Source organism: Pipra filicauda, unplaced genomic scaffold (genome assembly GCF_003945595.2).
Source record: "Pipra filicauda isolate LSUMZ 115617 unplaced genomic scaffold, ASM394559v2 scaffold26_size5592650_pilon, whole genome shotgun sequence".
Lineage (NCBI taxonomy): Eukaryota > Metazoa > Chordata > Aves > Passeriformes > Pipridae > Pipra > Pipra filicauda.
This window is the reverse complement of record NW_024104387.1, coordinates 2,075,001-2,099,545: the sequence shown is the minus strand read 5'-3', so window position 1 is coordinate 2,099,545 and position 24,545 is coordinate 2,075,001. Positions and strand designations below refer to the sequence as shown.

Sequence of the window (24,545 nt, the reverse complement as noted above, 5' to 3'; positions counted from 1 at the left end):
GCTTAATCCCTTTCTTATATTGTGGTGACCAAAACTGTGCACAATATTCAAGGCGAGGTCATCTTTAAAATGGAAAGCTTTCATATATTTAATTGTTTCTGAAAACTACTTTGCATTTTTCTTAAAACTTGGTCTTATCACAGAGGTGATAAAAAAGCATCTTCTAATATTTTTCAAATTTAGATCTGGAATTTCTATAACTTTCCTCAATGAAAAATTAATACTTTTTAGCACGGCATTTTCACCTTTGAAGACAACAGTATAAGAGCAATTAGTACTTTTAAAAGAATCTGTTCTCGAGAGAGAACATCCTTTTACAGCACATAAAATACATCCATCAGGTTCAATGCAGGGGTTTTCATGTTCTCAGCAAGAAACACTAAATCTATTGTTTAGCCCAGAAAGGGCTAATCTGTGGAGCAAGTGGAAATAACTGAATGTTCTTCCTCCTGATAACCTATCCTGTCTCTCGTCTGGATGCTGGATATGTGGTCCAGCACAATGTTCTTTTGCTGCTAATGAAAGACTCTCCAAGTCCTGCCTCCATTAGGCAGCAAATTCATCCTTCTTTTTCTTGCCCAAGAGACTGCAATATCCATAATGAAGATGAGACAAGTTTAAACTCCATGCAAATGATACAGATTTATGGAATGGAGGCAGAATGACAGCCTTTGCAAGAATGAGGATTTGTCCAATTAATAGATTCTTTTATACTGTCAGTTTTGTGGGTATTTAAAATGTAGAACAAAAATAAAAGAATAAAATGCATTCCTAATATTTCTGGTTCTGTTTAGCCCTACAGCTGTAGTATTGGGGTCACCGAATGGCTAATATATTTGCAGTGCATTATCTGAACTGCCAATATAAGAAACCCAGTATGGATGACTTTCTGAGCCCCATCTTTTTCTAAAATGAGAAACTATTAAAAAGCATGATTGAGGATCCAGCAGAAGAACTGCACAAACTGAAAGGAATTCAAGGGGCTAAATAGGCAAATGGGAAAACTGTAGACTAGTCCAGTGTAAATATCTTATATAATAATAGCAGAACTCAGCTAGAAAAATCTACATCAGATGCATGTACAATTATCTACAAGAAACAAAACAAATTCTTATGTCTTCTTTGATTCTGGATTAGTCCGTGAATAACCTACAAATAAAATGTAGCTAAAATGAAATATTTAAAAGGCTTCAGAAGGAATTTTATTGCTACACATTCAGAATAGATATTTTTTACTGCTACGTATCTATTGTTGGCAACTTTCTTTTCATTACAACCATATAGACAGGTTATATTGACCTCACATTCATGGCAAACTAGACAGATCAAAACACAAGGGGGCAAAGGAAGTATTCATTTTTTTCCTTAGAAAGTTGACTCAATTGTATCTGCTGTTGCTACTGCAGCATTCTGTTTGTTGAAAATCAAATAAATGTTGCAGCAAATTTACAAATTATTTTAATTTTCATGGTGCACCTTATAAACTTTTGCAGACCAATTGTTGTGGCATGTCACGCTTACGTCCCAGCACCTCACCCCATTGCATGACCAAAACTGCAACTATCACATACACCAGATGCAGGCCTGGCTACCAAAAATGTATTTGCACTGACGTTCATAAGCAGCATGGAGAGACCCTCTTAATACATCCTAATGGTCCAGGTATCCTCTGAAAATAGACTACTTGGATCGTATATGTTGTTTGAGATAAGAGGTATCATCACCTCCACAAGTGTTTTGTTGGACTTCTTGCTCTAGTGTATTAAGTAATCTCACTAGAAAATCTAGAGTTCAGATTAAAAACAACCACCAAACTTCCTATAATAGAACAAGTTGATGAATTCATGGTTGGGAAAGGAGAACCTGGTCATTTTGAATATAGATGTCACTGAAGAAAGATATCCTATCCCTAACAAACTTTATGAAGCCACCTTTTACAGAACAAGGAAGTCACAGTTTGTTTGACCCAAAGAGTGAAAAGAAAGGATACTGTTAATGGTCTTTTTCATGTTTTTTCCAAGAGCACGGAAGAAGAGATAAAGGCAAGGAAAGCGCCTAGCCAAGATCAGCTCAAATTATTCCAATTTGCAAAATCCAAACCATCAAATTCATCAGCACTGATGAAAATTCCCCATGCATGCCAACTTTTTTCAGCATAACTGGTAAAACTTGATAAGAAAATGAACAAGAGAACATGACTGATACAAATGTCCACTTCACTTATTTGGACACACTCCGGTGCCCAAATTCATCCAGATACACTAGACAACTGACACATCCCTGAAATCTCAGGTTTAAAGTTCACATATTTCTGTAAATATGATCTTTTAAGTCTAAACTTGAAGTAATGTCTTCAACACATGACATTCCCTTTGAAGGCGCACAATTCAAGGTGTGTTATTCTTATCAATGTCCGTGATTTCGATGTAAGGAGGGAGAAAAAAAAATGGAAAATATCTTATAAACAGGTGAAAAACAAACATTTAGTCTATGGACAAAAGAATTAACACAGAGCATGCCTCTTCATCAAAGACTGGTGAAATTTGGTCACAGTAAACCCTACACATTTTTAATCTTGACTATATTAGGATTAATTAAATTTTCAGTCAAGAAATAGAACAATCATCAACATTAATAAAGTGTCAGCATCAAAATATTATGTCCATCTGAAGCATCTTTTACTTCCAGAAAGAGTGGACTGCTATGCCTGTAATTTGTTCCTAATGGTGTTAGCTAAACATATTGCTTACTACAAATAATAGAGCAATGTGGGTTTCTTCTCAGTTTGATCCATGTGAAGATTGCTCAGAATCCCTACACACCTTTGCTGGATTTACAAAACTATCCTCCCACTTACACACTAGTGGGATATCCACTTACACTACTGGATAACTGTAGAACAACTATTTATGCCTGTACCAGAATGCACAAGGGTATGGTACAGGGATTTTTGTTCACCACAATGGAGGCATTTCCAGACTAGCCCTCTAACAGTTGGCAAACAATAAAATTTGAAGACAGCTTATTATACAGAAACAGGCACAAATCTGACTGCTTAGAGAAAAATATGATGATTTTGCATCTTAAGCTTTCTTGTTTGCCTTACCGTGTCAGATATAAAAATGCTTTAATTTGAAGAAGGTATTTATTTGCAGAGATGACTAAATAAGAAAATCTTACTCCTCAACAACTGAAGAGAGAAACTCTTGACCACTATTTCAGCTAGTTACTATTCAGCAGGGACAAAATTGAATTTATTTTTGAAATGCTGGGTTTTCATATCAAGGTAAATAAATGGCATTTTTCCTCTGTACATTTTCTTGCCAGCCTATTAGCACAGACCAAATTTTATTACTGATCATTCCACTCACTGTGGTTAGTGTTTTGACAAAATGTTCTTATTATAACAGTTTAAATACCTATATACAGACACTAAAATTTAAGGATTAAGTTTCAAAGTGAACAAAATTGAGCAAAATAAATAAATGCACAAAAGACAGAAAACCAGAAATTAGCAAGGCTTGGACACTAAAATACTATGCATGACTCACTCAGGGACAGATAGTCCATGCATAAAATCATACTTTTACTTGCCCCTAAATCCTTTACCTACCTTCCTACTCATCTGTTAGTGGGAAAACAACATTAAGATTTACAGCACACTATGGTAAAAGCTTTCCTAGGTTTATCCTTGGCCTTTTGCATGTTAGAGGACAGTATACTTTAACCAATTCCAAATTTTCTTTGATTATAGGTGGTCCAACAACAGTGTCCAAAGTCTTATCTTTCCAGGCTGCCTGGTGTAAACAAGGAGTGGCCTGTTGACTACTCCTTTTAGAGCTGCTGTGAATGACTCAAGAATAGCTTTGCTAACAGCAGGAACAATTCTGAATAATTACAAGCATCAGCTTGGTATAAATAAAGACAGGACTCTCCGTGACTACAAACATGGTATTTTCTTCACACGCCACAATTATTCTTTTAAAACTGCTACATTAAATAAGATGTATAAATTGTTCAGTAAGCCTCTTACTCTGAGAAAATGATATTTTAGCATGTATATTCGCTAAATTTCACAAGTTACATTGGTTAAATTCTTCAAAAAGAGAACTAATATTTTCTGTACAAAGAAAGGGAATTCCTTATACTTTCTCAGATGTTTCTGCTGAAAAGAGATTGAAAAAATAATCTTAATTTTCTTGTTAGTGTAAAAAGATATTTTCTTACATATTTAGATTCTAAGTTTAAGCAGTGCATTTCCCATCACTGATTCTCTTGGTTTTAACAGAATAAATGAGGGAGTAGTATTGGATGTAAATAAAGGTACTGATAGTTTACCCAGTATTTTTCATATTGGGAAGCTAGTATTTATAGCAATACCTGCAAGCTGAATCATGAGCCAACTTGTGTCACCTTTTATGAAGTCTTTTCACTTCCAAAATAGAGTGAGCAGGCACAAAATTACAGTTCTGTTGGCAAAAGATTGCAGGTTAAAAGCAAGATTTGATATTCTTGCTCCTTCCTCCACACGGCCCAAGTACAAAACATGGGGGTCTGTATTTGGAGGCTGAGAAGCAGCATCTCAGTTTGGGGACATCAGAACCATGCATGGAGACCTGGTGTGGGACAAATCTCTCTTTGGTATCCTCATAAGGGTTAAGGACAGACCAACATTCTGGTGAGCTGGATTCTCTGGTCAGGAGTCTTAAACGGGGGGAGTGCACAAGGCTGCAGATTTAAATGGCAGCATTTATGTTTCATGTAGGGAGGAGAGATCCTGTTTCAAAGAGAGAAGCTCTCTGAAGGTGAGAAAAAGAGGAAACCTCAGAAAATGAAACTGTGGGCTGTACAAAATCGGGGTCACAGTGTTAGTTAGCAATTTAAGAATAACTGTGATCAACTTTGATTGAGAGTTGATGACTGCAATCCCACTTAATAGCCAGAGAGAAAACTGTTTCTGTAGGAGTTCAACTGAAATCACAGGATGAATGGCCAAGAAGTAGAAAGCAAATATTACTAACATAAAATGTGTTAGCTGAATTGCTTATTTCCATGTGGATGAGGCTTTTCTGTTATAAAAGGATATTTATCTGTCTCTGCATTGAATGGGACACATGTAAACACCCCAGGAAAGTTGGATATCCAGAGTGGTTTTGATTCCAAGTACTAGAGGCATGCTGGCACTTGGAACTAGTCTGGAGTTAACATATAATGAAAGCAAATGTTTACAAAATCATTTCCAATCACTACATTAAATATGGTTTCCCATTTTGAGGAATTTAATTAAACAGAATTAAAAGAAATTACAAATCTAAGTGATCATTTCCAATTCTCATCCGATTAAGAAAAAAACACAAAAGTTTTATTAAGAAAGATTTATTTAAATCCAAGGCTTGAGAATGACTGCTATGAGCTATTGAGAGAATATCATTTGCTAAGTCTCAGCAAATTATGCTAGTGGGAGGGCAAATGGCAAGTAATGGAATAAAGCCTCAAGTCTTTAACTCAGCATTTACTCTGATAAAACTTATACTGATTTCACTGCCAAAGTACAGGCTGAATACAATCTTTAAAAGGCTTGTATTTCATCTTTTAGATACATCGAAAAACCTCAAGAAACAATACAACAGTAAGCACTAGCTCTAAGCCAAGAAATAATATAATAAATTGAGAATTAAAAAAAAAAAATTAAAAAAAAAAGGAAAATTAGTTTAGATAAAAGGTTTAAAAATAAGATGTCATAATAATCAGGCATATGTGATACAAGTATGGTCTTATGAATAGGTCACTGCAAAACTAAATATCTGTTTGGAAGGAAAAGGGCGGGACTTTTTGCTTCATGTAAAGTATGACCACTTAATTGCAACAATCCCTTCATACTCAGTTGTTGGAGCAAACCAGATCAATCCAGGTAAACCAGCATTGGGTACAGAGATTTCAGAAGGTTACAATTTTTCAGCTATGTGATTTAAACCCTACTTTACAAATAAGCAACACTTTGGAAAGCTTTGACAGGCATTTAGCTCCGTTCCACAATAGAAAAATCACCTCCGAATTCTTAAATACAATGACAAATCATTTCTATATGGCAATCAACTCACCCACAAATGATATGCATAAACTCATGTGTGTTTTTGTAAGAGTTAGATGCTAAGGATTTCCTTAATTATCCAAATACCATATGTCCTAACTCCCAGTGTTTAAGTTTGGTAATAAATCACAATACTGAGACTTTATGCCCTGCACTTTGGTTAAATGCTCTTATTAAGGAAAAAGTAATGGACAGCCATTTACAAAATGAGTATTTAGACTTACATTTTCATCTAAACTGAAACTGAAGAAGCATTGTGATCAGTCTCAGATGATTAGCCCTGTTTACCTTTTGGGTAAATAAAGGTACATATTTTGTGATGCATGCTTGTCAGAAGCTGCCAAATAAAACAAGGATTGTGTGGGTTGGATATTCCAGACCGCTTTGTATATATCCAACTTCCCTCTATCAGGTCATTTTAATTGTCCAGCTTATAACTAGATCTATTGTAAATATAGAAATGAAATTTGTCTTTATATTTTAGCAATATTGAATGCGCATGAAAATCCTTCTCTATATATAGTTACATGGTGTATATTACATGCTTTATGTTTCCCTTTTAGCATTTGCAGAGGAATGCATGCAGGAAACCAGCCTGCTGCATAGAGTACTTGTATTTCTTTAAGGTAAACACTGATGAAACATTTGGAAGATTGAAATAAAAACAAGACATTTATGGGACATAAAGGTATCACATAAAATTGCTGTGAATTACAATAACATTGGCTGCATCCCAGAACAGATAATCCTTATAAACATGCAGGAATGTTGTAAACTGTGTATGAATGTCAGTGATACAGTGCATTAGAAGATTCATATTACACTTGGTGCTGTGTAAGTCTCAGTCCCTGGATTTTTCATGGCCTCAAAGACTAAAATAAATATATGTAGTATCTTTCCTTCCTCCATGAAGATATTTTATGTACACAGTTTTATTATGCTGAACAAAGATATCAAAGTCTGTTTTTTCTTGAGCTGTCAAAGTACAAAAGAAATGCAAAAAGTCCTTGCACAGATGTAGTAAAGTGCTGGATTTTATCTTTTGGCAGGTGCTCAATATGCAGCCCACATAATCACATGTTAATGACTGGAGTGTGTTAATCAGCATGCATACCTGATTCCTTCTTGCCCAAGGAAAAAAAAAAATTAACAATTTAGAATGTGTTAATGCTTATACTTTTGGAAAAATTCATGTCAATATACAGAAGTGAATTAAAAAGTTTTCAGAAATTGCTTCATAAAAAATAGGAAATGTTAAAAGAGGAGAAATGACTAAAAGTTTAGATGGACAAAAAAAGCAAATCTTTTGTGAAGAACTCAGGTGATGATTAATTCTATTTAAAACACAGTTCACCGTAGAATGTAGGGAAAGGTTTAAAATAGACCATGCATTTGGAAAAAAAATGTTATACAATGTCAAAATGAAAATGAAACAAATATAAGAAGTATGCCAACAGGAACAATTATTTGATTCTTCCTCAAATAAATTCAATTTTGTATTTCACCACTTCCATTAAGCACACTATTCTGCACAATTTTAGGGAATTGTTTTATTATTTTTAATGTGAAATGTAAACATCTTTTTATGCTAAAGCTAGTAAAACTAAGTCCTTGATATTTCAAACCTTTAGACATGTGCTTAACATTAAAGTTGCCAGTAGTCCTAATAAAGTCAAGTTAAGTACATACCTGAATGCTTTCTGAATCAAAACAACATGCTCAAAAAAAAAAAAAAATCTATCTTTTCTGTAATATATTTCTCACTAAAGTTTATTTTATGGAAAAATATCATACCATCTGCTTTTTCACACTCTTTAATTTCAGTCAAAACTTTATATCTATGCAATTATATATGAAGGTATTTATCTCTTTAGTTAGATAAAAAATTCTGATGCACTACCTGGCATGCAGAAATAATATCACAAGCACAGTAGAATTGCTTTCGATGATCACAAAACTCAGATTTGTACATGTAAATAACAGCTGCATGAGCAATTTAGCAGATACAAAATTGCCAGAGTTTAGGGCATTTATATTTGATGCATTTTATATGTTCATATTCAGCCTGTAAAGGAAGTAAAAATAAAATTTCAAAGCATGTAATTGTATCTATAACTTTTGAGAATTTGAAGCCATGAATTTATATAACAACAAATTCACAGTGTTTAGCATGTGTAAACATTTTCCAATGATCTTCCCTAAACACCTGAGTTTATTTTCCTTAAAGGGAAGACTCTTCAACGTGAAAAGTTAATAACAAGGGGCAGGGGGGAGCAACAGGATTGTGCCTGCTTTAGGTAGAGACAGCAAGCACTGAAACATTGAGACCTTCAGGATACCACCTATTTCTGTGTTTCTGATGCCAGGAACTTTGCTAAAGCTATATGAAGTTGAAGTTGATACTTGGTGATTTAAAATTATTTAAATTTTGAAAGGAACAAATACATGTGGTATTAAGAGATCTTCAATTTTTCTGCTGCATCTATAAATCTGCTCACAGTACTGCTGAGACGTACATGCAGCCACAGTGGTGGCAAGTCTTTTGCTCTTTTGGCTAGAAGTCAACATAAGACAGAGACTTGACATAATTATGAAATATATTTTGATGCTGCCATTTGAGATAAAATCCAATGAGATACAATTAATTTCTAAATCCAAGGGGTCTCTGAATGATGTTACAAAACATATAGGGAAATATAGCACAGGTTTGGAGGTAGTTAATTGTATTTGTATATGTATATGTGCCGGGTTTCCATCAGTCACAGGGAAATAACACCCATCCTTTAGACTTGAATTGCTGCAGTTGTTCCCTGTAACAGTCTCTCACTTCTAAAAAACGGTAGAGCAAAAAGATGTGGATGCCCTCATTCAGTGTATGTACACACTGTCTAACTAACATATTATTGGGATACAACAATTCAGTTACTATTAAATCTAGCAAAATTAAGTATTTTGGGGTTTCCCCACTCATTCTCTCTCAGTCTTTTGCCCTAAGAGAGACAAGTTTTGGATGCAATCTAAAAATTTGACTGTATCTCTTGCCTGATACTCACTATCCATGGGTGAAAGCATGACACTTTCACTGTTATCATAGTACAACTTTGACCTCTTCCCTACAGCTTACTGCAGCAAATAGATATGGTTTTAGCCTAAAAGAGATTTTATTTTCTAGTAGGGCTACAATCAGCAAAAATACCCCATACATCCAGATATTTTTATATTAAGTTACAGTCAGAAACACACGTATAATCTTTTCAGCTCAGCAATATGAATTTACAGAAATCTTTGGGTTGTTTTATCTTCTCCCCACTGGAACATCAAATTGGCTGGTGATATGATACTTGCAGTATAAGTCATTACAGGTCTGACGTTACAGTTGTTACACATTGCTGAATCTGTCAAATGAAGAGGGAGCACAAAGGGAATTTCCAAATGCAGCTGCTATTTCCCATTTGTTAAATCCTTTTATTACACCATATAAGTACACAGCTGGGAAATACTATAGAGTGGGAGTTAAAACAAAATATTTTGGCTTCCAGACATTCAGAATACACAAAGGACTCAGTGGAAAGCAATGCCTGCTATCAAAAGGGAGTGAAAGTTTGAAAACATTTCTAGCCAGTGTGTTTTTTTTATGATAATGCACGATGTAGTTTAAAGGTATCTTACATTACTTGAAGTGTTGCATGCCATAAATGTTGGGCAAAATTGTAATTTTTTTCCAGTCAAGTTGCCCTTCTACTGCATCTTTTTTCAACTTAAGATCTGTATGGCCCTCATAACAAGTTATGATGCATACTGTGTGCTCTCTCAAATTCCACTGAACTCCTTAGTAGCTTTAGGGGCACAACAACGCAGGATTTTGCCCTTAATTAGATACCAGATAAAAGAGAAATTTTTTCCTCCCCATATGTCAACACAGCATTCTTTGAATTTACTATCTTTTAACCAGACAACACACATTATTGATGCATTTTAATGAAAGCACTACTGTCTTTACTTTCAGTGTAAATGGTACTAACAGGTGCTTCTTCAAACCTGCTTTTAAAGGATCCGTCTGGGAAAGTGCTTACCTTCTGGGAATTTCGTTTTATTAAGTAGAAAAGTTTTCACTACCAAGGCCCCTAATCTCAGAATTACCCAATCCACCTTCTGGAATTTGTCTTTCTGGAAAGAAACTTCTTTCCTCCCTTTAAGGAGTATAAAACTGTTTTCATCAGGATAATTGCAGGCACCTCTGAATTCTTTCTTAGCAATATCATGCCTGCTTGGAGACTGACATACTTCAGAAGAGCTTTTTGCAATTGATTGAGGCTTAAAGGTTGGCTCATGAAGGATATATTTAAGGGAGAAAAAAAAATCATTCATCCCCCCCAAAAAAATATCAAACAGGGTACCCTAAATGATAGTACCTTAAGGACAAAAACACTTTTTCACCACTTCACTGTGGTGATCTAAGTAGTCACCTAACTCACCTAGCTGTAAATACACTGGGGCCTTGCTCTGTACATTTTAGATCTCTTTTAAGTGCAATGAAACAACATGCCCTAGAACTTCAGTCTGCACTGGTAGCCAAGCCTTGCAAATTATATCCAGCTTTGAGCTGGGCAAAAGAAAGAATCTATTTGGTTTAGTTGAAAGTTACCTAAATAAGGTTGACATATATCCACCACCAGATTTAAGCCAAGGGACTTCTGGAAACTCCTAATGATTTTCGGGACATTCATCTACATATATGATGGAATATTTACTGGAAAAAGGAGAAAGGAAAACCAGAGTGCTAAGTCCCTCAAGCAAAGTTTATGCACCTGTTCTGAAACACGATAAGCTGAGTACTGATTCGTGCCTGGCCAGAGGAACAGCGAGTGTTGACATGATAGTTCAGCATTAGGAAAGAAAACAGAGACTGCACTCTGTCACTGTGAGTGCAAACCCCCTTCAGAGCAATACACACAAGTACAACTGATCACTCTACAAAAGAGTCTACCATTTTGGCTTACTCCGGGTCCAAGGAGCAGACTGAACCAAAAAAAAATGCATTGAGTGTCTCCTGGAGGCCAGGAGTTTCTCTCTCCAGGACACAGAGTAATTTTGTCAATGCTGTTGGTATCCTAATACTAAAATTCTAAGAGTGCACCTGACTCTCTGAATGAATAGAGAAGTAGCCGATGAATTCACAGATTTACTTTTTCTATAAACAAACTGGACCCATCCTTTCTTCATCCAGCTTGCTCTCCTGATAACACAAATGTTAAAATTATTCTAATATGCTTATTGTATAACTTGGGAAAAAGAGTGACTCTGTCCAAAATGAGGTTAAATCTCAGAATTCTGAATAGAAGACATATATACAACTTACAACCTACCTTGCCAAATTACTAACCTATCATCATTTTTCTTTAAAGCTATTTCTGCAGTTGAAATTTTGCCTTCTTTGTGACAATCATCCAAATACTCAGGAATATTTTAGGCCAGACAGAAAATTCTGCACTGCATTAAATTATATAGTATGGATTAGGTAGCAATTTTCTGCTTTGGTTTGATCTTTTGAATCAATCCAATTTTAGGAAAAAAAATTTCAACACTATATTAACAAAATAGATCTTATTGTAGTGATATTATTTAACTAACTCCGGGCATCATAATATGCACAAAGATCTATGGTATCTATACTGATTAATGCATTAGAATTATTAAATCTAGTCAAATTTGAAATAAGTTGATTATTGTTAATGTTGTTAAAAAAAATCTACAATTATATTTAACCTTATTGAAAGATGTTGATTTGTACTAAAAAAAAAGGGAAAAAATGTTTGCTGAATAGAATCTGCTCGTAGATATTTTATAAAAATACAGAAGAAATTTTATGAAAAGGCAGATTATTTTTTTAAGCTAACTATTTGAATTTAAAGTCTGTGAAAGTCACTTTAGGGAGAGTCTGGAATTACGATGTTCTAAATTTACAGAACACCTGGCTGCTCCACGTACCTTAATTCTGTTTCTGAGGAACACATGCAAGGAAAATAAATTGGCTGAGATGCTATGCCCTTTCAGCCTTCATTCAGCCTGCCCATTTATTGCAGAGTTTTGGGGATGCAGAGACAAGTTACAACCAAAAAACAATTTTATCTAGGCTACTGAAGAGAATACATTTAACAATTCTGATCATTCCTAATGTCACCTGTATACAAACTGGTGATCTAGAGCAGAAGAGCACGACAGAATTGCTCATAAACACCTTTCCCCTCCACGAAAATTTGCAATTTCCTATAAATACAGCAAGACGTTTCTGACACCTAAAATGCCATGCTTTGTTGTGGTGTAAAGTTAGAATATTCTAGATTTTGTGGGTTCTATTTCTGAGAGACAAGTAAAAAAATACATTAAAGTTTCTTCCTTCAGCACAACACTTTGCAGATGACAAACAGTTGTGAGCTACGTCCTGCTGTCAGAAATTAATGCTTGAATATATGAGCTAGAAAGGTTATGACATAAATCAAGGTATGAATGAAAACATGATAAATAGATGCATTTCCTTTCAGAAGGTGAACTCATCAAATGACCTCATTCATAAAGACGTGTATACTTAAGTAGATTATACAACTGTAATTTACAATTACACCATATGATGTTGATCTACTACTGACACTATAACATTTAAAAAGCTTTACCCGTGAACATGTCTTTTAAAATGGGAGCAAACAGTCTTTTACGATACTAATTTGGAGAGCCACGGCGAGAAGTGTGAAACTCACCATTCTGTGTTGGGCTGAGATTACTCCATCCCACTCAGGATCTTGTTGGATGGTCGTGACCAGAGTTGGTAGCTCCTCAGAGTGAGGTTTGTTGTGCATTACATTGTGTAGAGGCAGATGAGAGGCCGCATGCTGATCACTGTTGCCCTCTTCCTTGTCTCGTGATGCTAAATCCTGGGTCATTGTTTCCTCTCCATCAGCTGCACATGCAAATGGAGAGGTGGCCTGCTTGGAAGACATTCTTCTACGAGACAAGAAGAGCAGACAAAAACAAAAAAATTGGTGCTAAGTGAAAAAAATCCTCTAAACACATCACATCTGCCTACAAAAGTCAAAAATTAGTCACATGCAGGTAACAGAAATACTCTAAAAAGTACAGGTTTGGGGGACCTGGATCCAAAACACTGAGAAAAAGTATTAATTGATGGCAAGACAAGGTCAGGGTTAAGTTGTATGACATCATTCTATTCGTTTAGGCTTGTCAAACAATATCATTTTCTCCAGCCATAAGAAAATAGTGATTTTATTGCTATTTTCATGTTGATTTTGCATAAGAGTTCAATTATTTAAACTCTTACTCCCATGAGCAATCTGAAGGTTATAAGCAAATGTTTAAAAGAGAGAGCCCATCATGTTTACCCAATCTCATCCCTTGCAAGAAGATGTTTTCTACACAGATAAGAATTTTTAAATCCATTTCAAATTCTGCTAAATAAGTCCTTTTGCTGTTCATTTAAAGCTGTACTGCTTTTAAACTGTTTCAGTTTTACCTGGTTTTACATTTCAGAAAATGTTTTCAGGAACTCACGTAAAAAGTGTTCTAAACTTTGTTGGATGGATGGATGGATAATATCTGAATAATCTTTTACAATTCAGACTAAAAACCTAAAATAATTAGGTTTCGCTTCATATTAGGCATTGAGTACAGGATATAGCTCAACAAAATACCTCAAATTACTTAAAAGTGTAATGAATAAATGCATAGATTTATGTTAAATGTCTTTTCCAAATAATGGCCTCTTACTACCATCTCACATGCAAGCACAGCTTTTGCCACAGTTTCTGCACTTAGATGAAAATATTACTGACTTCAACTCAAAATCTGAAAACACTGTATTCAAAATTTCTGGTACGATCAACTGCAACTGTTAAAACAATCATTAATAAACCTGAAAGAAGAGAGCCAAAATATATTAGCTATTTTCCCAGGGTTTAGTAACTTTAGAATATCCTTGACACTGAAATTGCTGAGAAACTGAGGAATAAGATCTTCATCTTAATTGCTTTTTAACAATAATTGATTTCATACCATTTCTTTAAAAATGCACAAATCAGTTAACATAGGAAACCACATGAGCATTTTTCAAATTAGCAAATCATTAACTTGCTAGTACTGTTTCTACAGACAAATAAATACTGATTAAAGGGTCTGGAAATCTGAGACTAACAGTTAAATTTACAAATCTGTCACATGCTTTCATGAATATTACAGTGAAGGAAATATCAAGTGCAAAGAAAAATAATTAAGTTAATTCCAATTTAAACAGTAGTTTTTATGTAGCAGCCTGTGTTTCACATAGGATTTAACAGCTAATGCTAAATTTCTCACAATTAATGAGGGAGTTCAGATTTAGTATCCTACAGTGAAAAAAAAATTAATATAGGATCAACTAATCTAATTATGTACAGTTCAATATGAAAGTATTACAAGCTTTGAAGTGCTTTGAAACATATTAAAACACTGATACCTATTTAGAATAACTATTCCACAAATAGAGATAATCCTGCCTCTTAAACTCGACACTGGTGGGGAAAAAAAGGTTTGTGTTTTCTGTAGGGAAGCCTAAGTGTAAGTGGGAGTCTAATATTAATGTTGCCAATAAGCAGAACTGAGGAATTCAAACCGCGTATTACATTCTTACTACGCTAAAGAATTTGTGTTGATGCTACAGAGAACATGCCAGGAGTTCAGCAACCAGCATTACTGTATGTACTTCAAAAGGTTCTGCTTCATAATTGCTATGATCTAAGATAAAATAAAAGGTTTGCTTTCCCTTTTTTCATTAAAATAGCCATGTTAATGTAATCACTCACATGAAAATATACATCATGCTTTATGTAATTTGAAAACCCGACATGAAAACTGAAAGTCACAATAAAGGATTTTCCTTTCTTTCACCTTCTCAACAGATCTTATTCCTGTTTCATACTGAACAAGCTTCTGTATAAAGCAATAGCTATGGCTGTTTCTTCGCCATAAATTAATCATGACAGAAAACTAGAAATGAAAATGTCTCTTAAGAATAATTTCAACTACAAACTGCACCAATGAATAATAGTGCACAATCCTAATTAAACACAACTCTGCAGCTGCAAAAATAGGCTGAATCTGTCCAAAGCTACGAGTTGGCTTTAAAGGCTGGTTTGTTAGGGACTGTTTTCTTAAGGAAGGCTGGGCCCTCAGTCTTAATCAGCCAATAAATTATTTCCTGCAATTACATTAAATAGAAAATTATCTTCAAATTGGGAATGTTAATTGAAAATCAAAATTCAGACTGAAGTTTAGAAATTACATGCTGAATATAATTAGTCTAGAAAGGCTTCACCTCTATTTCATAAACAGGCTTTTGGTGTTTCCTCAAGTGACCATTCAGTAAAGCTATCTACTGGTAATGCACTGTAGGGGAAGCATTTTTTCTTTGCAATGTACACTAATATACTTTGCTTTTATCTAAGATGTTTTAAACACAATTCAATAAAAATCTCTATTCAAGTTCTGATTACATACAGAAAAGGGACTTTGTTAATGTTAAAAATAAAATTATATCAACAAACTCCCATTCACTAATAATCTCAAGCCATGCCCAGCAATATTTTTCTGTACTAGAGTAAAACAGACCAAGGGTGGGGTTCAAATGCTTCCTAGCTCCACCTACACTTTCTCCCCACTGCTGCATTATGGTCAGACACGTTTCATGCTGTACTTCACTCAGTTACCTATAGTGCTGGAGCCTGAAAAGGAAGACAGGCTCAGGCAGGCCTCCTAGGCACTCACTCTCCTCATGACATAATTTTTAGGGGTGTGTTTCCCTCCTATTTTCTCCTACAGCTTTGTTAAAACAACTAGGTTTAATGGTTTCAGTTTTTTGGTTGCTAAATTTAAAACATTGGGTTAAAAGGGACAGAGGTGTAGGGCCCTGCTAGATTAAGCCCTCCACTTTCCTTCCCAGCACAATCATTAACTGAGTGAATATACCTCATTCTTACGTGCCTTCTGAGGGTGCCTGGTTATGCACCAAACATTGATTATGCTTAGGTTAGCAATCAGTAAAGCAGAGTAAATTTAAACTCTTGCAGCTGGATGTTATCCAGTCAACTCCTTCATGTAGGTTTTACTCATTCCCTGTGTATTTTTACCTAAATGGGAGAATTCTGTACACATAACTCCATCAGGTCAAAAGGCAGAGTCTAGACAATAACTCCAAGGTCTCATCCAATTCAAAGGGAGAAGAATCTGGCTCATTTGAGTAGTTTATGTTTATGATAAAATTAAACCATAGAACAGCGTGTTGTGTTAAAATATTTTAATGTTAAAATATGAGCATGAATAGCAGTCAAATTTTAAGCCATAACAACTTCCCAATTTTATGTTTAAAACATTCAAAACGCACTTGTTAAAAATCCCTGCTGAGAGGGAAAAAAAAAATCAATATTCATAATAAATAAGGTTTGTAAAAGGTATCAGAAACCTACTAATTTCCATTATAATTTATTTTATTTTATTTCTCCTATTATCAATTAAACTCACTTGCATGATTTAAAAAAAAAGTTTCTGATAAAAAATATCTCCCTAGTTATAACCCCTGCAAACAGGGGTTTATAATGGAAGTGCTGACACAACCCTAACTACAGCAGCGCAAATGGTGCCGCTATAATACACAAAATCAAGTTCTATTATTCTAAACTATCCTCGCTCGGGGGGTTTTCTTTACTGTGCTCCCAGACAAACTGCTGAAGCATGAAAAATTTAAATGCAATCAAGTGGGTCCAATTCTACTTTACTAGAACAAGTGTCTACAGTGGTACAATCTTAAAAGAAGATGCAACAGATTTGTTTGGTGCTTTTCTTTCTTTTTTCTTTTTTAGCTGTTTATTTATAATACTGTGCAGTGGAGATAAAATAAGAGAGGAAATTACACTCACATTATATCAGTATATTGATTACACAGCACACAATCAGAAAGAAAACTACATTGTGAAATTGTTGCTTTGGTTAAATTGACAGATTATCTGAACACAGCAATACCTAAAGGTGGAAAAAATACCTAATGGGTATGAGAAACAGTTGAAAAAGGCCCTAATTATCTGAAGTCCTACCACCAACTCAAGTTTGAGAATTTAACAAATCTTGATTTGTATTTTCCAAAACTAAAATAAATTCTATCTCATTTTGAACTCAAGACAGAAAAAGAATGGGATCATTTATCAAAATGTCCGCAAAGCTGAGGGATTGGACCCCAATTTTGGTTGGCCTCAGTACTGAGGTAGTAATGCTACAGTTGAACTGCTAAGGGTCTTTTACCTACAAGTAGCTAAACACTGTCCCAAACAGCTCCATTCTCTATAGATATGACACGATTTTTTATTTTAAACCAGAGAAGACATTCTCTGTGCTCTAATGAAGGCTGTCAGTCAGATTCACAAAACATTGGTTTTCCTTTTTTCCCTACAGCTACTGTGTATTACACCTTTCTAAATACAAATAATAATACCTTTTTATTTTGTTTAAGGTTTTTTTATGGTCTCACATTCTTCAAAAAATTCATATCCTCTCTCATATCAATTAGGTGATAGTCCTGACATGAAAGGTTTCCAAATCCTGAAAAAAATCTCCCAATCCCTGCTGTCTGCTCAAATGATTAAATGTTACAGTGGAAATTAAGGCTAGACCTGGAATTTTAGCTGCTGGACATTTCAGAATCAAGCCACGAAGTGTAACGACAGACAAGAACAAAGCCCAGACCCTGTTTCAAAAACATATAAACTAAGCAATAACAACGAGATATATGACAAAGCAGGCTCGTAGTTGGCCAGAGACTCTAGCTTCTGCTCTGCTCCACCCTCACAAAGCATTCATAAACCCAAAGGCATGTCTACACTGCAGCTACATAAATGACTGCTTTGTAATGCTCAGATATCCAAACTAATTTTAAACAAGCTTGCTTCTGATAGCTCTCCAACTACAGTAGTGTGGTGCTCAGATGGACTAATTGATCCTGCTTTAGTGACTGCAGTAGAGACATAACTCAGGTCTACAGCTCCAACAGTAGATTGGAATCAGATTAGATTAGAAATATATTCACTTACAGAGCTTTTATGAACAGTCTCCATTCCTTTTCCCCAAAGTGCCAGATTAAAGTACTTAAGTGCCTGATTAACTGTAAGTATGCAAGCAGTCCGCTAATTTCAAATTGGACTACTCAGTTTCAAAAAGTTAAGCACATGTCTAAGTGCTTTGGTGACTCCAGAACTAAATAAATTAAGAGAAACCATTTTTAGAGGTACTCATAACCTTTTAAGTATTTCCTTCTAAACTCCTGTGTTAATCTGGTGTTCATAAGTAAAACTCAGCCACAGTACCTTATCCCTCCCCACCTTTTAAAAGAGCAACAAAGGTGCATATTCCTCTCATAATATTAAGCATGGTTACAGGACCCTCCTTCACTAATCAGCACTCAGCTTTGGGATACATTAGATGCATCATATACTTTTCTTCACCTGCACTGCCCACAGTACCCTCCTCTTTCATACCTATGGCACAGCCATGTCTTTCATGGATCCTCAAACCCCTTCTGAAACTCAAAATCATCTTTTATGCAACCTATTTTGCAGTGCAAGTCCACCTATACGAGCACAGGCCTGACGTAGAATGGGGTACGCTGACATAGTTGCACAGAAGCTACTAGAATAATTTACTTATTTCTAGCTGCAAACCAGTTTAGCTTAGATTAAACATTCAGGAAAACTGATCTTTGTTTTTTTTGCTGCATAAATATACCAGTTACAGCAGTGTTCAGATAGACTTCAAGAAAAATGAACATGCTTTGGCAGTAGCCTAAAAATTTTGCAGCTCTGGCCCTGTAAAACAATGTTCTGCAGGCAGAACTCAGTAACGTAACTCATTGTAAAGCTAACGCCGTAATCTGCCTGCCATTTTAGAGTAAACAGCTATTTCCTAAAATTATGAAATCTCATATCTATTTTCAAGGAGAATGAGTAACACAAATGAACAGTTAGTAAAAAAATTTAATTCTCCTGGGGTCTCACACCCCGATATAAATCCCTGTGCACAAATCCTGAATAACTTGAGAAGGCAGCAATGGGAGAGGATCTCCCAGTTTCTGCTCCTGGCTCTGAGTCACTGCAAGGCCTCAGGCCAACCAGCTTAACTCCCTCAAGCTCTTCCTTGGCTTCATTTTGCAGGAATTCTGTAAGAATTAGTTACATATAGATCATAAACAGCATTGCAAGATTAGAGAGCTTATGGTAATCACAGGAACCACCTTGGAAATGAAAGGGCGGGAGGGGGAGTGGAAGCAACTGTGATTCAAGAAATGACAGCTATAACGTTAACTGAGCACCCAAATCTCTAGCTGAAATAAGCATCAAGCTAAGTGATACACCCACGGCTTCCAAGATACACACTCAGCTATTCTTGCATTTGTTTTTCCAATCCAGGCAAATTACACTTCTGCTAATAGATATGGATCCAAATCACAAAGTCTGACTTCAGATTCAGACTCCCTCAAAGCTCACCCTGAGCTTTGGAACAACTTTTATGGTATCTCTTCTGATTTTTAATAAACAATGTGAGAGCTAAATAGCTCATTCGATCTTCTTGGAAACTATTCTTCTTATGTTCTGCCGTTAGAGTGACCTCCTCAGCCATGCAGCCACAGTGAAATATTAGGGTTAGGGAACAAGTTCTTGTCTATTCATCTAGTTGTTGAAAATATCAAAACAGATGCAGCAAAGCATCCTCAGAGGCCCCCCCCCCCCCCCCCCCCATGACTTTTCATTGAAAATCCAAAGTATTTGTTTGGATTCATAAAATGCCAAAAATACAACCTATCTTTCTAGCAGGTTAAGTATTCCATTCTCTTTATTCACTAGCAGAAGCTTTCACTGAAAATGCCTAAGGTGAACTCACTTCAAATGCAGTAAAAGGGCACTGAAAGAATAGTCACTTAGCACCTGGGATGTGCTCATCTTCAGTCACTGTAGTTAATATTTTCTATAGTTTATATTTAGCTGACAATATTGCTGTCACTTTATTTAAACAGCTTGAGACTGTTCTTTGGACTGGAGCTCATATGCCCTGGAATGCTTTGACTCATGAATTGTTTCTCCTGATAATGTTACATCACGTAACCACCTCTGTTTAATTGGTTGGTATTAGCTTCTCAGTGATGGCTGCCTTTAAAGTCCTATGACTAGGCCATGTGTCTCTGGATATCCAATTTCTTACTGTTGGAAAAAGAAAAAGAAAAAAGGCAGTACTGACTTCCAGCTATCTTTACCAATAGTTATGGGAACAAGAGCAAGCGTGCCAAGAATTTATCCATCAGCAACTTATTAGGATTTGTTTTTTCGGGCAGAAAGTTAAGAGAATATACAATATAAATAAAAGCTATCATTAACAATAAAATTTAAAAACAATGGTTGCTATAAATAAGCATTAATCCACATATTTTCAATGTATTTGAATGACTTGTTTATATGGATGGTTATATAAATGATTTTGGTAAAGGGTGTCTAAAAATACTAAGAATTTATGTTAGCACGTTTAGACTTTTAGTAGATTCTTTACACAGAATTCAAGAATACATTTATTTTTCCCCTTACAAAGCTAGTTAAGAAGTTGTTCTAATAACTAAAAATCTTCCTGACAACACTTAAATCTGATGGGAATAAGTTCCTGAAATGTTCATTAAATCCTTTCAATACTCTATGAGAAACGTGCTTCAACAGTAAGAGATAGTATTCTTACATTTTTTCGCACCTACAGGTAATTTTCAGGAGTTGCTTAAGATTCCAGGTAATGAATCAAACAGTTATTTTTTAATTCTACAGGTGTGGAAGGTCACATGCCATTTCTCTTCACCACCTAATTCACAACAGAAATATTAATATTGTCAGATTTCTCTCCCCTCCTTCCCCTTTCTCCTGCCTCCTTTCCATGTTTTTGGTTCTCATTTCTAAGTCAAACCAAGCAGCTCAGTAGATAGTGAAATGAAGTATCAGTTTCAGGTTCACCTGTAGCCATTTGCCACCTAATTAGTACCTCCACGTAACATAAAACAATGGCTCCGCACTCAATTACAGATTGTCCTCTTAATAAAAACCTTACACTACAAGCCTAAAAACATTTCTATCAGGCAAAATATTTCTGATTCAGTAGAGGTTAGGCAATCATCAAAGCACTTAAACGTAGGTGCCAAACCACATTGCCAGGAGCTCTGAGTATTGTAAGGTACTGTTACCTGACAGATCAGTGAATATAAAATTGCTTGTTTCTCCAACTGAAGACAATCAAATTGTCACCTTCCATTGTAATAACACATAACTTGGGATCAGCAAACTGCCAACAAAACATAACAAAAATATCAGATCTAAATTTCTCTAAAGGGTAAACATTTCCATCTGGCTATTCACACAAATAACAAAAAACAGGATGAGGGATTTTATTCTTACTATCAAATATCCTAGTGCTATTTAGCAATAAGATTTATTTGCCTTTCATTAGGTAGAAAAGAAAAACAGCTAAAGGAGGTGATTCATGAAATACTAAAAATAAACACAGGTCAGAACTGTGCTGGGATTTTACTTCTGCACATATAAAGTACTACAAGGGTCATCAGAGTTGCTAGGGACAAGCATATGTATCTGTATTGTTGTTATTATAAACTCATATATGTAAGGATTCATAAAAATTAATTCTAACTGGCACACGGCGTACTTTGGCACAAGCTACACATGACGTGCCACTTTTATTTGTTTATTTAAATGACTTCATTCTAAGAACTGAAAATGAAGTTTGAACTGCAGTCTGCCTCAGAACTGGGACCTTCAGGATATTAAAAACCTGATGAAAACCTTTGAAGGGAGTAATCTGAATACATGAGAAATAACATTTTCACCATATATTTCTTGAGGTTATTCAGCAAGTGGCCTACATATTCAGAACTGAAATTTGCATTTTGGTGATGCAGAGATCTAATAGCCAGAAATTTTATATCTACAGTAGCTCTGGGCACCCTATAAACTACAGAAGAGTGTCCTAGGTAGGATATATACACGGAAAAATATTTTCATCTGGTTCACAGAGATGAAGCTAAACTTAAATCCTTCTTGAGAAACTTGCATTGATGAGTGATATTATGGATTACCTTTTCTGTATCAATATTCCATTCACTACTAACACATACACAAAGTTCTTACACATGTATTGATGTAAATGCACCTTCACGTACTCTTTAAAGTTTCACCAGTGATGGATGAGTTAGAAAAGAAGAGAGATGAGCAAAATATGCAAAGCCGAGAATCCATCTTTGACATCAGCTTTTCTCTGAAGGAATATTCAAGAATGGCAGTAATGGACAAGGAGCTTTTTTCCACCCTGAGCAATTGCACCAGAGTCAGATGTAATTCTAACCCTCGTGGATAAAATAGGCACAAGGACTAAAATACGTTGTTAGCCTCGCAGAAGAGGTTAAGGAAAAGATGCAGCTCCACATAACTGAGAACTCCTTCTGCACCTTGTCTCAAGTGTTGCATCCCCAAGAGCTCAGGTGCAAACATGGAAAGGCTGGGATTTCCAGCTGCAACCTGCTTGCAGCTTTTGGCCATTGATGTTTGCTCTTGTACACTACACTGTATCCTACAACACAGCACACGGGTACAGAATAATGAACACAGGAAGACAGGAAGGTAGCAAAACCCCAAAACAACTTTAATGTCAGATGTATTTTGGTCAGATAAAACAAAACTAGACACAATGCACATTTTTCTGCAGCTTTGGGAAGTTGTGACTTTTGTTAAGGTTTTTAGAAGGCAGTATTGTGCACAATATTTCTTTGTTTTGAACTACGGTTTACACAATGTGATCATTACGTATGTGTACAACGGGAACCCTAAAATGTGTTTACAGGTCCCTGAGGAACCACCTCATTCACAGTGGGCTGCACCTACTACTGGGAGAAAGGAGAGGGTAGTCCGAAGCAAGGTACTGTTCAGAAAAAGATTACATGCCTAGCTAAAACTACCCAAAAAATATTTGAGAAATACCCTTATTTGACTGGCAATGTGGCCAAGTACAACAGTGGGGTAACGTCTCTCTTTCTCCCCCCAAACCCTCCACCTCTTTGGCTATGCAAAAGGATTGGGCCCTTTTCTTTTTGTGTTTACTCCCTTCAATATGAAAATATGAAGACAAAAGATAAATAATTGCAACAGTCTAAGAACCCAAGTTATAACAAAACATTATGTCCTCTATTAATTAAGGTAATCAGTTGCCATTAAGAAGTGCAAACAATTTAAAGTTCAATTTATCGAGACTTTGAACCTCCTATCCTTTCACAAGCTACACAGATGAAATATCTACCAATTTTAACTGCCTTTAAAAAAACCTGAAATAACTAAGTCATTGTTATTCAAAGTTTTTGTATGACATACTTAACAACATCAAGTATTTAAACTGTTATTTAGCTTAAAAAAAAAATGTTTAATATTAACCAGTTTCCCAAAGCAAGTTTTCTATTTTTTTAAGAAATTCACTAAGGTATCCAGACTAGGCACTAAAAAGAATTGGAGAACATTAAAAAGTAACCGCCACAGGTAAAAGTTACACCACTTCATCATTCAGGTTGGAGAGATCAAGCAGCAGCAGTCCTTGCATACAGCACTCTGAAAGTGCATCAGCTGCAAAGGAAACTACAAACTCTCCCTGTCTTTTGGTTTCTGTTCTGCAAAGTACCATAAAATTGCTAGAAGAAATAATTTGCGATAACTGAGGACACTCGACCATCCTGTTTTCATGGAAGGTTATAGCATAGAGCATCTGCCCTCTAACAAGGAGGAGGAAACATGCATAACAAAATCAATCACAAGGGTAAAGGTGAAGAGTGCCCAGGCTCTGAATTGCTCTGTATTTCTGAGTGCTCAAAGTTCAGTGTTAGTGTTTTTAAATGTGTAATAGAACATAATGAAGAACAACTATCAGAGTACAAAACAAAAGATAAACCAGCACATGAACCAAAGGCCCAAATGAAGTTGTTTCCAAATAATTAGAAAGTTAAAAAGCCAAATGTCTAAAATACAAACTTAAAATATTGTCAGTGATTTTAAATAAATTCAATAAGATCCCTTACAAATGATTTTGCTAAAATACTGAGATATTCTTTTTAAGTTGGGATGCAGTATGGTTATCATTGTTTTATTGCGGTTTTCGTCTCTGACCCATTTTTTCCTATATATTAAGGACAAAACATATGATCTGCATTTGTAAAGCAGTCTTGTCTTCTCAAACAGTGTCAATTCTTGCTCAGGGCTATATTTTGTAACAGTTTCTCACTTACAATTATTGGTAATAATTTATAATAGACAAGTAAACAGTACATATGTGCAGCCAATTACTTCTA

The 24,545-nt window shown here is 35.4% G+C and overlaps 1 protein-coding gene across 2 annotated transcripts in view; it reads right to left on the bottom strand.

The window, feature by feature from the left end:
• SOX6 (SRY-box transcription factor 6) overlaps positions 1-24,545 on the bottom strand; it is a 239,648-nt gene that overhangs the window by 212,309 nt on the left and 2,794 nt on the right. For both annotated transcript variants that reach the window (XM_027737189.2, XM_027737190.2), the window contains exon 2: positions 12,847-13,090. In XM_027737189.2, coding sequence (XP_027592990.1) covers positions 12,847-13,090 — 244 coding nt within the window. The remainder of the gene's footprint in view (positions 1-12,846; positions 13,091-24,545) is intronic.